The sequence below is a fragment of the Danio aesculapii genome, chromosome 2 (assembly GCF_903798145.1).
Source record: "Danio aesculapii chromosome 2, fDanAes4.1, whole genome shotgun sequence".
Lineage (NCBI taxonomy): Eukaryota > Metazoa > Chordata > Actinopteri > Cypriniformes > Danionidae > Danio > Danio aesculapii.
The window spans coordinates 56,176,466-56,192,861 of NC_079436.1; the positions used below are offsets into that span (position 1 = coordinate 56,176,466).

The 16,396-nt window shown below is 35.2% G+C and overlaps 1 protein-coding gene across 1 annotated transcript in view; it reads right to left on the reverse strand.

Moving 5' to 3' along the window:
• Positions 1 to 335: 335 nt before the first annotated feature.
• Positions 336 to 16,396, reverse strand: part of cers4b (ceramide synthase 4b) — a 46,879-nt gene continuing 30,818 nt past the window's right edge. Inside the window, exons 9-12 of the mRNA XM_056469904.1 lie at positions 8,154 to 8,282; positions 3,435 to 3,541; positions 3,190 to 3,346; positions 336 to 693 (exon numbers count right to left, since the gene is read on the reverse strand). Coding sequence (XP_056325879.1) covers positions 487 to 693; positions 3,190 to 3,346; positions 3,435 to 3,541; positions 8,154 to 8,282 — 600 coding nt within the window. The 3' untranslated portion in view covers positions 336 to 486. The remainder of the gene's footprint in view (positions 694 to 3,189; positions 3,347 to 3,434; positions 3,542 to 8,153; positions 8,283 to 16,396) is intronic.

A 16,396-nucleotide genomic window follows, 5' to 3' on the forward strand; every position in this document is an offset into this window, starting at 1 on the left:
TATGCTCTCAAAGGCCACAATGTAGTCCATGTTTTGTTTGTTTGTTTGTTTACAGTATGCCAAGAGACAGGAAGCGTACAACAGATATGGGTGTTCCTCTTTCTGTTTTGAATTGAGCAGATCAACAATTTTTTAACGATTGCCTCATTGTTTCTCATCAAATCTACTGACCAATCAAATGCTATCTAGTATCTGGCATGCCCCGCCCCCTTCTTCTCGTTGGCTTTTCATTTTGATGCCCTTGAGCTCAACCACTCTCACTGGCAGAGCTGTGATTAAAAACGAAACACTATGGGCTGCTTTTTAAAAAGGGGAGGGGCTACACTATGCCTCTCGTCATGTTTTAGTTGAGATTACATCAAACATCGAGAAATAAAAAGCACATTTCACGGGACCTTACATTTTTTGTAGTGTTTGAATCTGGAAACTGACGTCAGACTGAACCAGCGGATGATGATGATGATGATGTTGGGTCATTGGTGTGTGCTATCTGGCTTTGGGTCGTCTGTGTGCGTCTGGTTTCTGCTGGGTGAGGTTATTGAGGACGCAGCTGGAGCTCAGCATGGCCCGGCGGGAGTCCAGCACCACCTTCCTCTTTCTCCAGCACCTCTGCTCTTCCTCTTCCTCTTCCTTTTCCTCTTCCTCCTCCTCTTCTGGCTCGGTTTCCACATCACTGCGCTCGTCCTTGTCCAGCTGATGGAGAGAGGAGGACAGTGAGACTGGGTTCAACAAACGCTACATTTCTATTTGTTGGAAAATTCTTCAAATCTTGTCCTACACTGTAAAAAATATCCGTAAATTAGCAGTTTTCAGGATTTTGTGATGCATGTTTTTATTTTTCACATTTATTTCTGCTTTTGAAGTGCATTATGGGAACTTGATCTTTCTTCCAACAACTTTAAACCTTGAAAAGATGTAAAAAGTGACTTTTCTGAACATGGGTAATAGTCTGCAGTGCTATATTGTCTGGGTTGGTGTTGTATATTACGCTACAAACACCTTGTAATAAATTGCAGCACATTTACTGTTATTTTACAGACTTATTTCTCTAGATATTATTACTTATACATTACATCAAACTACTACAGCATCAATAAAAGCCACTTTGTTAAACTGTTGAGTTGAATTTTCAACACCAAAAGTGGACAGAGCAGAGATCAACAACCCATAATGCAATTCATAACCATAAATAAACACTTGTGAATCACCAAATACAGAAAGTGTTCATTAACGAATGTTTTCTTTACAGTGTAGAGTTAAACTCTTGACTTTTACCATTTTTACTGTATATATACACACACAGCCAATCTCTGGGTCTAGCAGGAGCACTTTTAGCTTAGCTTAGCATAGATAATTGAATTGGATTAGACCATTAGCATCTGGCTCAAAAATGACCAAAGAGTTTCGATAACTTTACTATTTAAAGCTTGACTCTTCTGTATGGCAGCAAAGATCTTTGATTATTACGCTGGAATGAGAGTATGGTTAATATAGACATATTGGCCTAGAAAACAGCTTTCAGCTTTCTTTTCTTTTATATATATATATATAGTTGAAGTCAGAATTATTAGCCCCCTGTTTATTTTCCCCTAATTTCCCTTTAACAGAGAGATTTTCTTCAACACATTTCCAAACATTAATAGTTTTAATAACTCATCTCTAATAACTGATTTCTTTTCTCTTTGTCATGATGACAGCACATAATATTTGACTAGATATGTTTAAAGACACTTCTATACAGCTTGAAGTGACATTTAAAGGCTTAACTAGGCTAATTAGGTTATCTAGGCAGGTTAGGGTATTTAGGCAAGTTATTGTATAACGATGGTTTGTTCTGTAGACTGTCGAAAAAAAATATAAGGGGGCTAATAATTTTGACCTTAAAATGTTTTTTTTTTTTTAAATTAAAAACTGCTTTTATTCTGGCCGAAATAAAACAAATCAGACTTTCTCCAGAAGAAAAAATATTATTAGACATTATCAGACATTTTCTTGCACTATTAAACATCATTTGGGAAAAATTAAAAAAAGAAAATAAAATTCAAAGGGGGGCTAATAATTCTTGTAATAATTCTAATAATTTAATCTAATAATATTTTTTTTTCAACATCAGAAGTGGACAGAGTAGAGATCAACATCCCATAATGCAATTCACAACTATAAATAAACACTTGTGAATCACTAAATACAGAAAGTGTTCATTAACGAATGTTTTCTTTACAGTGTAGGGTTAAACTGTTGAGTTTTACCATTTTTACTGTATATATACACACAGCCGATCTATGGGTCTAGCAGGAGCACTTTTAGCTTAGCTTAGCATAGATAATTGAATCTGATTAGACCATTAGCATCTTGCTCAAAAATGACCAAAGAGTTTCGAATATTTTACTATTTAAAAGCTTGACTCTGGTTATTAATAATAATAATAATCATAATAATGATAGGTTAATAATAATAATACTTTATTAGTAATAATGGGTTATTATTTTTATTAATAATAATTTTTATAATAATAATAGTAATCATAATACTGTGTTAATAATAATTGGTTAATAATGGGTTAATAATTTGAAAAAATGGGGCGTTACAGTGGCGCAGTGGGTAGCATGATTGCCTCACAGCAAGAAGGTCGCTGGTTTAAACCATGGCTGAGTCAGTTGGGATTTCTGTGTGGAGTTTGCATGTTCTCCCCGTGTTGGTGTGGGTTTCCTCCGGGTGCTCCGGTTTCCCCCACAGTCCAAACACATGCGCTATAGGTGAATTGAATAAGCTAAAATGGCCGTAGTGTATGAGTGTGAATGTAAGAGGGTATGAGTGTTTCCCAGTGTTGGGTTGCAGCTATAAGGGCATCCACTGTGTAAAACGTGCTGGATAAGTTAACGATTTATTTCACTGTGGCTGCCCCGGATCAATAAAAGGACTAAGCTGAAAAGAAAGTGAATGAATGAATGAATAATAATAATGGGTTATTATTATTATTATTATTATTATTATTATTATTATTATTATTATTAATAATAATAATAATAATAATAATAATAATAATAATAATAATGGGTTAATAATAATAATGGGTTAATAATAATAATAATAATAATAATAATAATAATAATAATAATAATAACAATAATAATAATAATAATGGGTTATTAATAATAATAATGGGTTAATAATAATAATCTGACTCACTTTCCCCAAGAAGAGGAACTTGTAGACCATCCTGAGGATTAAATAAGCCCAGTAAATGTGCAGTGCCTGCAGCACCAACAGCAGCACATTGAAGAAATAATAACCCAGAAACGGCTCAAACACCTCCATCGACAAAACCAGAGTGGTGTAGATGATCCTGAGCACAAAAACACACACATTATTATATACTCAAACACACACTCTCATAGTTTTAGATGGAAACTCAGTACTTCTTAAACTCTTACTTGCTAGGAAACACCAGCAGTCGAGTCACCAGGAAAACAGCGGCGAAAATCACAAATAAGGAGTCGCAGGTTTTCTTCCAGCCGGCGTAATTAAACATCTTGGCAGACTGCAGAAAACAGCAGAGGAGTTTAGCTCATTTAGTCTGTTGAACATTAGGCAAAAATGAAGGAATTATAATAGGGTTGTTTTTAACTTGTGTAAAGTGCCTTCTATATGAGGGTCATTGTGGTAAAAATAAAATAAAATGTAATAAAAAATAAAATAAAATAAAATAAAATAAAATATAAAATAAAAAATAAAATAAAATAAAATAAAATAAAATAAAATAAAATAAAATAAAATAAAATATAAAATAAAATAAAATATAAAATAAAATAAAATATAAAATATAAAATATAAAATAAAATATAAAATAAAATATAAAATAAAATAATATAAAATATAAAATAAAATAATATAAAATATAAAATAAAATAAAATAAAATATAAAATAAAATAAAATATAAAATAAAATAAAATATAAAATATAAAATATAAAATATAAAATAAAATAAAATATAAAATAAAAAATAAATAAATAAAATAAAATAAAATAAAATAAAATAAAATAAAATATAAAATAAAATAAAATATAAAATAAAATAAAATATAAAATATAAAATATAAAATAAAATATAAAATAAAATATAAAATAAAATAATATAAAATATAAAATAAAATAATATAAAATATAAAATAAAATAAAATAAAATATAAAATAAAATAAAATATAAAATAAAATAAAATATAAAATATAAAATATAAAATAAAATAAAATATAAAATAAAATATAAAATAAAATAATATAAAATATAAAATAAAATAATATAAAATATAAAATAAAATAAAATAAAATATAAAATAAAATAAAATATAAAATAAAATAAAATATAAAATATAAAATATAAAATAAAATAAAATATAAAATAAAATATAAAATAAAATAATATAAAATATAAAATAAAATAATATAAAATATAAAATAAAATAAAATAAAATAAAATATAAAATAAAATAAAATATAAAATAAAATAAAATAAAATAAAATATAAAATATAAAAAATAAAATAAAATAAAATATAAAATAAAATATAAAATAAAATGAAATATAAAATATAAAAAATAAAATAAAATAAAATAAAATATAAAATATAAAAAATAAAATAAAATAAAATAAAATAAAATAAAATAAAATAAAATAAAATAAAATATAAAAAATAAAATAAAATAAAATAAAATACAGTCCAAACACATGCGCTATAGGGGAATTGGGTGAGCTAAATTGTCCGTAGTGTGTGTGAGAGAATGAGAGTCTATGGGTGTTTCCCAGTACTGGGTTGCGGCTGGAAGGACATCTAAAAACATATGCTGGAATAGTTGGCGGTTCATTCCACTGTGGTTAATAAAGGGACTAAGCCGAAAAGAACATGAATAAAATAAAATAAAATAATCTTATATTGTATGTAAAATATCTACAAATTTTATAATAAAATAAAAAAATATTAATTTAATAAAAAAAATATTTAACTTAATTTTAATAAATAAAAAAATCATCATCATTCTCATTTTTGCCTGTCGCATAAATAAATAAATAAATAAATAAATAAATAGATAAAATAAAATAAAAAAATGTTAATCAGATACTTTCCAAGAAAATATAAAATAAATAAAATAAAAAAAAATAAAAAATGTAATTAAAAAATATGTATAAATATACATAAAAATAATCATCATACTCATCATCACCTGCCACTCTAAAACATATTAATAAATAAAATAAAATAATTAATTGTATTTCATCTACTTTCATCTACTACTGCCAAGGATATACATACATATACATACACACACATTTTATATACAATTTATATAAATTATATAATAAAATAAAATTTAATTAAATAAAAAAAATCATCTTCATCATCTTCTGCCACTCATGAAATTAAATATTTTTTATTTCCATTTATCCTAAAATTACTAAATTGTAATTAAAATTCAATTAAAAAAATCTAGTAAAATATTATGTGCTGTCATCATGGAAAAGATCAAAGAAATTTATATAAGTAAATAAATGAATGAATTAATTAAATTAAACATAAATCTAGATATTTCCATGATGACCATCTTCATGTTTTTAATTATTGTTACTCAATTTAAAAAACAAAACAAAAAAATCCCCTAAAAATAAAGCAAAACTAAAAACCTCTGAACACAGTAAATCCTCCAAATGCCTCACACTTAGATCAGGTGAGCAGAAACAGGTGTGGTGGAGCAGGAACAGGTGTGTGTGTGCGTGTGCGTGGAGCAGGAAACAGAAGTGAACATGCAGTTTTACGGGATTTTTGGTGTGTGTGGAGCAGGAAACAAACAGTGTTTTGGAGGATTTTAAGCGTGTGTGTGTTTGTACCTCCAGCAGAAAGTCGGAGGCATCGTGGACGAGCATCACTTCAGCACAAAGGACAATTAATACACATTTTTCTTTACTTGAGGTTGCCTAAAATGTCTTTTCGATGGCAAAAGCTGAAACTTTATATTGAAGGAATGGGAACAATCTTGAATAATGACATGTGCTTTCTGTTTATTCATTCATTTTCATCTCCTCCCTCTCCCCAGACACTTCCTCCGGCTCCTCTGGGTAGATCCTAAAACGTTCCCAGGCCAGCCAAGAGACATAGTCCCTCTAGCGCAGGCATGGGCAAACTCGATCCTCGAGGGCCGGTGTCCCTGCAGAGTTTTGCTCCAACACTAATCAAACACACCTGAACACCCTAATTAGTGTCTTCAAGATCACTAGAAAGTTATAAGCAGGTGTGTTTGATTAGAGTTGGTGCAAAACTATGCGGGGACACCGGCCCTCCAGGATCGAGTTTGCCCATGCCTGCTCTAGCGTGTTCTGGGTCTTCCCAGAGGCCTCCTCCCGGTGGGACATGCCTGGAACACCTGCCTAGGTAGGCGTCCAGGAGGCATCCGAAACAGATGCACGAGCCACCTCAGCTGACTTCTATCGATGTGGAGGAGCAGCGGCTCTACTCCGAGCTCCTCCCGGGTGACAGAGCTCCTCACCCTGTCTATTAAGTGTGTGCCCTGCCACCCTGCGAAGGACACTCATTTCAGCCGCTTGTATCTGAGATCTTGTCCTTTCGGTCATGACCCAAATTCTCATGACCATTGATGAGAGTAGGAACTTAGATTGACCGGTAAATCGGGAGCTTTGCCTTTCGGCTCAGCTTCTTCTTTACCACAACAGACCAATACATCAACCGTATTACTGCTGCCACTGCATCGATCCGCCTGTCAATCTCACGCTCCATCCTTCCCTCACTCGTAAAACAAAACCCCAAGATACTTGAACTCATGGGGTAAGGACTTTCCTCCTCACAGCAAGAAGGTCGCTGGTTCGAGCCTCGGCTGGGTCAGTTAGCATTTCTGTGTGGTGTTTGCATGCTCTCCCCGTGTTGGCGTGGGTGCTCCGGTTTCCCCCACAGCCCAAACACATGCGCTATAGGTGAATTGAATAAACTAAATTGTCCTTTAAGAAAGTCTTAAAATTTACCATGTTTATTTTGTTAGTGCATTGTTATTCTTTGGTTTAACTAATTTAGAATTGGGTAAGCTAAATTATGAATCATAAAAACATATGCTGGAATAGTTGGCGGTTCATTCCACTGTGGTTAATAAAGGGACTAAGCCGAAAAGAACATGAATAAAATAAAATAAAATAATCTTATATTGTATGTAAAATATCTACAAATTTTATAATAAAATAAAAAAATATTAATTTAATAAAAAAAATATTTAACTTAATTTTAATAAATAAAAAAATCATCATCATTCTCATTTTTGCCTGTCGCATAAATAAATAAATAAATAAATAAATAAATAGATAAAATAAAATAAAAAAATGTTAATCAGATACTTTCCAAGAAAATATAAAATAAATAAAATAAAAAAAAATAAAAAATGTAATTAAAAAATATGTATAAATATACATAAAAATAATCATCATACTCATCATCACCTGCCACTCTAAAACATATTAATAAATAAAATAAAATAATTAATTGTATTTCATCTACTTTCATCTACTACTGCCAAGGATATACATACATATACATACACACACATTTTATATACAATTTATATAAATTATATAATAAAATAAAATTTAATTAAATAAAAAAAATCATCTTCATCATCTTCTGCCACTCATGAAATTAAATATTTTTTATTTCCATTTATCCTAAAATTACTAAATTGTAATTAAAATTCAATTAAAAAAATCTAGTAAAATATTATGTGCTGTCATCATGGAAAAGATCAAAGAAATTTATATAAGTAAATAAATGAATGAATTAATTAAATTAAACATAAATCTAGATATTTCCATGATGACCATCTTCATGTTTTTAATTATTGTTACTCAATTTAAAAAACAAAACAAAAAAATCCCCTAAAAATAAAGCAAAACTAAAAACCTCTGAACACAGTAAATCCTCCAAATGCCTCACACTTAGATCAGGTGAGCAGAAACAGGTGTGGTGGAGCAGGAACAGGTGTGTGTGTGCGTGTGCGTGGAGCAGGAAACAGAAGTGAACATGCAGTTTTACGGGATTTTTGGTGTGTGTGGAGCAGGAAACAAACAGTGTTTTGGAGGATTTTAAGCGTGTGTGTGTTTGTACCTCCAGCAGAAAGTCGGAGGCATCGTGGACGAGCATCACTAGTGTCCCGATGCGGATGTAGTTCGAACAATACGAGAAACCCAGCAGGAAAATAGTGGCAAAGTGGTGGATGATCTGCTCTTTAAAATCCTGAAACAACAGCAAATATCAAGAGAATGTCATTTATGCCACAGCGAACAGTAGACCAAGTGTTCATATACAGTTGCAGTCAGAATTATTAGCCCCCCAGCATATTTTTCCCCCAATTTCTATTTAACAGAGAGAAGATTTGTTCAACACATTTCTAATCATAATAGTTTTAATAACTCATTTCTACTAACTGATTTCTTTTATCTTTGTCATGATGACAGCACATAATATTTGACTAGATATTCTTCAAGACACTTCTATACAGCTTAGAGTGACATTTAAAGGCTTAACTAGGTTAACCTACTTCCTTAGTTCTTTCTTTATTGTCTACAAAGTGGAACTTCAGCTTTGGCTTCACCCCACAACTACATCAGCATTCACATCACACTTAATTAGGCCCACACGGACTCTGAGCGCGCAGAATTCAGCAGATTTTACACAGATTTCTGCAGATTTTTATTAATTCTGTTTATTTACTTGAGTAAATGTGTGTAAATTTATATTTATTCAGTTTTTAAATTAATTACAGTAATATTATTGACTAATATGAAAGTGTTCATCTGATTTATGCACAGTGCAGTTTATACAGTAATATTTTCTGTCTTTTAGTAGAGATATTATATGAGAGACTGGCTTTGTTTACCAAATAAAGTGGATCTAATAGCATTTTAAACATTAAATACAAGTTAAAAAGAGATTATTTTTTATTTCACATGTTAAAGGGCACCTAGGTTGTCAGGGTTCTGCCACTCTGGTCTTGTAACTTCTTGTTTTGGTGGCAGAGCCCGGACACTAGCTCCGTCTAGTCCTGTCCTGTAGTGCTCGGCTCGAGTTTTCTTGGGTCGAGCACTTGTTTTGTCATTGGGTGCGCGTCGTCATAGGTGCACGCGGACCGTGTGCGCGCCCGCGGGGTCTGCGCGCTCTTGTACTCGTGTTTGTGTTTTGTTTCATCAGCATCGCGCTGTTTCATTCTCAGCGTCTCCGTCTAGTTGGTTTCGGTTTTGGTTGGCGCTGAGATGAAACATGCGCGTTGCATTTGTGTGAGCGCACGGTAAGGTGTTTTCACTTATCGTGTGCTCGTGTCTTGCGTCTGTTGTCAAAGCACGTGGCTCTGTGTTTACATTGTGGTCGCAGGCTTTTTGTTGTGTGCTTCAGTGTTTGTCTAGTCATAAGTACACGTGGTTAATGAGTTCCCTCATTGGCTGCGTGTTCTAGTCTTGTTTTATGTGAGCACCTGGCTTGTGTTGTCTCTGTGTCAGGTGCTCTCCCGTCTATGGTCTAGTCCCACCCTCCTTGTTAACCCATTATTAGTTAATTATGGTTATCTGTTTGTGTGTTGATTTACCCCTGCTTTTATTCTCCTCATGTCTGCTGTCCTGTGCCAGTTCGTGGTCGATATTTTCCTGTCCTGTTGTGTCCAGCCCTGCTTTGTCCAGCCAACCCAGTCAAGTTTGTTTTTGCCTTTTTATTCATGTTTTCCCTCTCGGGGTAGTTTGTTTTGCTGTTTATTTTTATTTTTACTTCTAATAAAAACCCATTAGTCCTGCACCTGAGTCCTCGCCCCTTTTTCCCCTTACCGACCGTGACATAGGTTACCCATTTTTTCATATTTAATATAAGTCTTTTGTGTCTCCAGAATGTGTCTGTAAAGTTTCAGCTCAAAACACCCATCAGAGTATTTGTTATAGCTGTCTGAAGAGTCTGTATTATAACCGGTAAAACTTAGTTGCTGTTTTTTTGTACTGGGCTTTTAAGGCTAGTCCTCCCCGTCCACCGTTCCCACGTGCCTGTCAGCAACATGCCTCAGTCGCTGCCCTCTGACTGCCTCAGGAAGCAGATCTGACGTAACGTTTGTGAGAAATACTACAGTAAGAACTTTAACAATCAGTATTTGATGCATTTTTTGTGAGTTGCAACCATGAGTCACACACAAAGTCATTACAAAGTTCATGCACACACAGGATGTTTTAAAACATTATAAACTTGTGAAACTCACTCTTGATCACATTTGATGATGATTGATGATCCTAGTGAACTGAACACACCTTTTATTCCCGGCTGCTTTGCTCACGTCTGGTCTTGTTGATATGATTATACACGTGACTACTGGGACACGTTAATACGCACAGCTGTCAATCAATATTGGTGGGCGGAGGGACCGCACTCCTACATCAAGTTGTTGTCGGTCTGAAAACCGCTCCAATTGGTCCACCGTTTTTATGTTGTTAAATTTGAAAAACAAGGACTGTGTGTGCTTATATCACCCCAATATGACGGTCTATACACCATACATGAACATATGTCTGTCCAAACAGCTTTAAAAGTTTTAAATTTATCACCATAGGTGCCCGTTAAGGTTTTAGTTATGATACTCCCAAAATAAGTCCGCAGAAATCTGCAGATTTTTACCAAAATCTCAGTAGAAAAATGTCCGCAGATTCCATCTGGTCTATTAAAAACCCTACTCATAACCATATTCAAGACCCAGAATTTAAAATTCTAGTGGCAGTCAGCACAAAGGACAATTAATACACATTTTTCTTTACTTGAGGTTGCCTAAAATGTCTTTTCGATGGCAAAAGCTGAAACTTTATATTGAAGGAATGGGAACAATCTTGAATAATGACATGTGCTTTCTGTTTATTCATTCATTTTCATCTCCTCCCTCTCCCCAGACACTTCCTCCGGCTCCTCTGGGTAGATCCTAAAACGTTCCCAGGCCAGCCAAGAGACATAGTCCCTCTAGCGCAGGCATGGGCAAACTCGATCCTCGAGGGCCGGTGTCCCTGCAGAGTTTTGCTCCAACACTAATCAAACACACCTGAACACCCTAATTAGTGTCTTCAAGATCACTAGAAAGTTATAAGCAGGTGTGTTTGATTAGAGTTGGTGCAAAACTATGCGGGGACACCGGCCCTCCAGGATCGAGTTTGCCCATGCCTGCTCTAGCGTGTTCTGGGTCTTCCCAGAGGCCTCCTCCCGGTGGGACATGCCTGGAACACCTGCCTAGGTAGGCGTCCAGGAGGCATCCGAAACAGATGCACGAGCCACCTCAGCTGACTTCTATCGATGTGGAGGAGCAGCGGCTCTACTCCGAGCTCCTCCCGGGTGACAGAGCTCCTCACCCTGTCTATTAAGTGTGTGCCCTGCCACCCTGCGAAGGACACTCATTTCAGCCGCTTGTATCTGAGATCTTGTCCTTTCGGTCATGACCCAAATTCTCATGACCATTGATGAGAGTAGGAACTTAGATTGACCGGTAAATCGGGAGCTTTGCCTTTCGGCTCAGCTTCTTCTTTACCACAACAGACCAATACATCAACCGTATTACTGCTGCCACTGCATCGATCCGCCTGTCAATCTCACGCTCCATCCTTCCCTCACTCGTAAAACAAAACCCCAAGATACTTGAACTCATGGGGTAAGGACTTTCCTCCTCACAGCAAGAAGGTCGCTGGTTCGAGCCTCGGCTGGGTCAGTTAGCATTTCTGTGTGGTGTTTGCATGCTCTCCCCGTGTTGGCGTGGGTGCTCCGGTTTCCCCCACAGCCCAAACACATGCGCTATAGGTGAATTGAATAAACTAAATTGTCCTTTAAGAAAGTCTTAAAATTTACCATGTTTATTTTGTTAGTGCATTGTTATTCTTTGGTTTAACTAATTTAGAATTGGGTAAGCTAAATTGTCTGTCGTGTATGTGAAGGAATGGTTGTGTATGGGTGTTTCCCAGTGATGGGTTGCAGCTGGAAGGGCATTCGCTGCGTAAAAACATATGCTGGATAGGTTGGCGGTTCATTCCACTATGGTGACCCCAGATTAATAAAGGGACTAAACCGAAAAGAAAATGAATGAGTGAATGAAAATCTTTAATCATAATGTAATATAATAATAATAAAATAAATAAATAAAATACATTCATTCATTTTCTTTTCGGCTTAGTCCCTTTATTAATCTGGGGTCGCCACATCGGCATGAACCGCCAACTTATCCAGCATATGTTTCACGCAGCGAATGCTCTTACAGCCACAACCCAACACTGGGAAACACCCATACACTCCTGAATTCACACTCATACACTACGGCCAATTTAGTTAATCAATTCACCTATAGCGCATGTGTTTGGACTGTGGGGGAAACCGGAGCACCCGGAGGAAACCCACGCCAACATGGGGAGAACATGCAAACTCCACACAGAAATGCCAACTGGCCCAGCCGAGGCTTGAACCTGCGACCTTCTTGCTGTGAGGCGATCGTGCAACCCACTGCGCCACCGTGACACCTATTATATAATATATTTAAAAATAATTATTTTGTTATAATAATATCATAATAATAAAATAACTATAATAAAATATAGACATAAACACGATAAAAAGAATAAAATAATAAAATAATAATAACATTTACAAACACAAAATGAATATAAAATAAACTTAAACAAAAAAAATGAATGAAATCATAATGAAATTCACATAAACACAATAAAATAACTAAAACTTTGACAATAAAATAAATAAAATCATAACAAAATTGCCATAAACATCTCCGCTGGGTCAGTTGGCATTTCTGTGTGGAGTTTGCATGTTCTCCCCGTGTTGGCGTGGGTTTCCTCTGGGTGCTCCGGTTTCCCCCACAGTCCAAACACATGCGCTATAGGGGAATTGAATAAGCTAAATTGGCCATAGTGTATGCGTGTGAATGCAAGTGTGTATGGGTGTTTCCCAGTGTTGGGTTGTGACTGGAAGGGCATCCGCTGCTTAAAACATATGCTGGAATAGTTGGCGGTTCATTCCAATGTGGCGACCCCTGACAAATCAGAAACTAAGCTGAAGGAAAACTCTTTACAGTGTAGTTTCCAGTAAGAATACAATACTTTTGATATGCTTTATGAGTGCTGAATGCGTGTTGTTGATACAGCTGTTATTTTAAACAACACACATTTTGTATGAAGCACTGAAGAATCTTCCTGTTCTTTACTTCCTGTAACTCAATCCCTTTCTGTATAATAATCTATGAGGATATTTATCAGCGTAGGAAACACTCTGTAAAATGTTTTTAACCTTTTCCTCATATCTCACATATTTCAGGGTCTGTTTGTGTTGATAAACTCGTCTATTTACTCCTCTTGCCTAACCGCTGAACTCTGATGACTTTCTCTTCAGAAAGCGAACGTTTATCAGATTACTTAATGTTTTTACAGCTATATCAGTGTTGTTTTGCTAGACATAAACATGCAGGCTTAAATAAAATACACTTGGACTCCTATTGAGTAATCGAGTGTTAAAAAGTAAAAGTAATTTAACTTCATTTATTCATTTTCTTTCGGCTTAGTCTCTATTTCAGAGGTCATCACGGCGGAATGAACCGCCAACTATTCCAGCATATGTGTTACTCAGCGGATGCCCTTCCAGCCGCAACCCAGTATTGGGAAACACCCATACACTCTCATTCACACTCATACTCGACGGTCAATTTAGTTTCTTCTATTCCCCAATAGCGCATGTGTTTGGACTGTGGGGGGAAACTGGAGCACCCGGAGGCAACCCACACCAACACAGGGAGAACATGCAAACTCCACACAGAAATGCCAACTGACCCAGCCAGGACTCGAATCAGCAACCTACTTGCTGTAAGGCCACATAATTTAACTTCATTACATTAATCTCAAACGTGTTCCTACACATACATATTAAATTATTTGATTTCCTGTGAAATTTTAATTATTTTAAAAATAGTTTTACAGTATTTCCTATTATATTTTTCATCAGGAGAAAGTCTTACTGCTTTATGTTTGGCTGGAATCAAAATATCAATATAAAAATGCTGTGGTCAATATTATTAGTCCCCTATGATTTTATTTGACTGGCTGAGGAACAAACCACTGTTGTGCAATGCAGGGGTGTTGCTAGACATAGGTGTTGCAGTTGGAGAGGTGTACCTAATAAAGTGGCCAGTGAATGTGTGTGTGTGGGGATACTCTTTCCGAGGCCCTCAGACTATGCAGAGTCACTGATTCGATCCAAGACCAACGACGAGATGATTCCAAAGTTTCCATATCCTGGACCAGGCCGAATCCTGAGCAGCTACTGTGATGGTCATGGAGGAGTGGAGAACATGAGACTGATTCCTGTGACGCTCCAGGGACAGACGAGTCTTCGCTGAGGCCAGCTTCCAGCCTCCGCCACTGAGACTGCAGCTCTGCACAAGACGTTTGGCCAGCGGAGAAATTAAAATGGTCGTCCCAACTGAGCCTGGTTTCTCTCAAGGTTTTTTTTCTTCACTTCCGCCTTTAGTGAAGTTTTTTTTCCCTCTCCGCTGTCGCCACTGGCTTGCATGGTTCGGGATCTATAGAGCTGCACATCGTTGGATTTGCTCTTCAGTATTTGGACTCTCAGTAGTGATTATTAAACCACACTGAACTGAGCTGAACTGAACTGAACTTAAACACTACAAACTGAACTACACTGTTCCTATTTACTGTGACCTTTTATGTGAAGCTGCTTTGACACAATCTACATTGTATAAGCGCTATACAAATAAAGATGAATTGAAATTGAATTGAATTGTTTGTGTGTATATATATATATATATATATATATATATATATATATATATATGTATATATAAAGTATTATTGTTATTAGACAATTATTATTCTAAATAAATAACAGATATTAATCCTAAATGTAACAGGAAAACTACGTAGACACAACTGGAGTGATATGCTAAGATCATTTGAGAAATCTTCCATGAACATTAATTTTATTTGATTGAAATTATTTTGACAATTTTATAGAATATAAAAAAGCTGTTCAATATAATTATTTGTTGTCTTAGACTTGACACATGGCAGAGAATCAGATTTATTAAGTCTTTACCTCCCTGACTCGTCATCCCTCCTTTTACTTCATACAAAAATCTATCAGGAGGCATGTTTAGTAAGATCACCATATCATTTAAACTTTAGTTTTGTCGACTTGCAAAACTCACTGTGTGCCGTCACCTTCACATAAAAGGCTGTTATGCCGGCTTTACGACGCCTGAGTGGTGCATAAGCAGCAAGTACTTTTTTCGGCGAGCATGTTAACAACCGGGACTCGCACCGGGACAAGAGCAGCACGTCAGGGTCCAGCAGGAGCGGTGTGTGAGGCAGTGAGGCACATGCAGAGATGCAACAGTTTGCTTTATGATTAAACTAAATTGCTTTCACCAGCGTTGGTTTGGTTGCAAATAGAAAATAACGTCTTTATTATTATAACGTCTATATAGCATGAAGTAAATCATATCTCAAAGCATTTACTGGGGCACTGGCGATGTTTACTGGGGCATGTGCCCGAGTAAATTGGGTCTAGCGATTTCCCTGGTCCAATGATTCGTCTAATTAGCCTTTAAAGGTGCTGTTTGTAAGTTTTTGACTCTTCTAATGCATAAAAACACCATAAATATTTGCAGATATTTCAGAAACATGCTCAGTGAACATTCTTGTTTATCTGAAAAACAATGCTGAAGTCAGATATTCTGCTTTGAAAATGTGCGTTACGTGCTGAAACGGCTGTCTTTGTTTTGGTCCCTTTAAACCGCCCAATGCCACTATAGCCAATTATATTTCAGCACCCCGGGTTGCCATGGTGGAAAACTATGTATTTCATTCATTCAGTCATGATGGCTCTCACAGAATGTGCCCATGACTGAAATGTGACCTCCGGTGGACAGTAGCAGACTCCAAAATGAGGCGCAGAGTTCCACATGAGGTTATTAATTAGCAAATAATGTAAATATTACAAACATAAACATTAGGTGAGCAGGTTACATTGTAACCCCGTGTCCTAACGACACGCTACGTGACAAGATTTGCTGTGATGAGCAATTTGGCTGTTTGCACCAGACGAAACACAACAGAAATGTAAATACAGCCATTCAGAAGCACAGAATAGTGCACTCACTGCACTCCAGTGAAATGATAAGGTTTATAATCTAATTTATACATATTAAACCTCTTTAATATTATTAAATGTAGATGCTGAATCACTGATATGTGTTGGTTTGCAATGCGTCACAGTCCTAAAGTTCATTTTCAAATGGTTTATTTAATTTTCAAGATCTGAGGTGAACTATC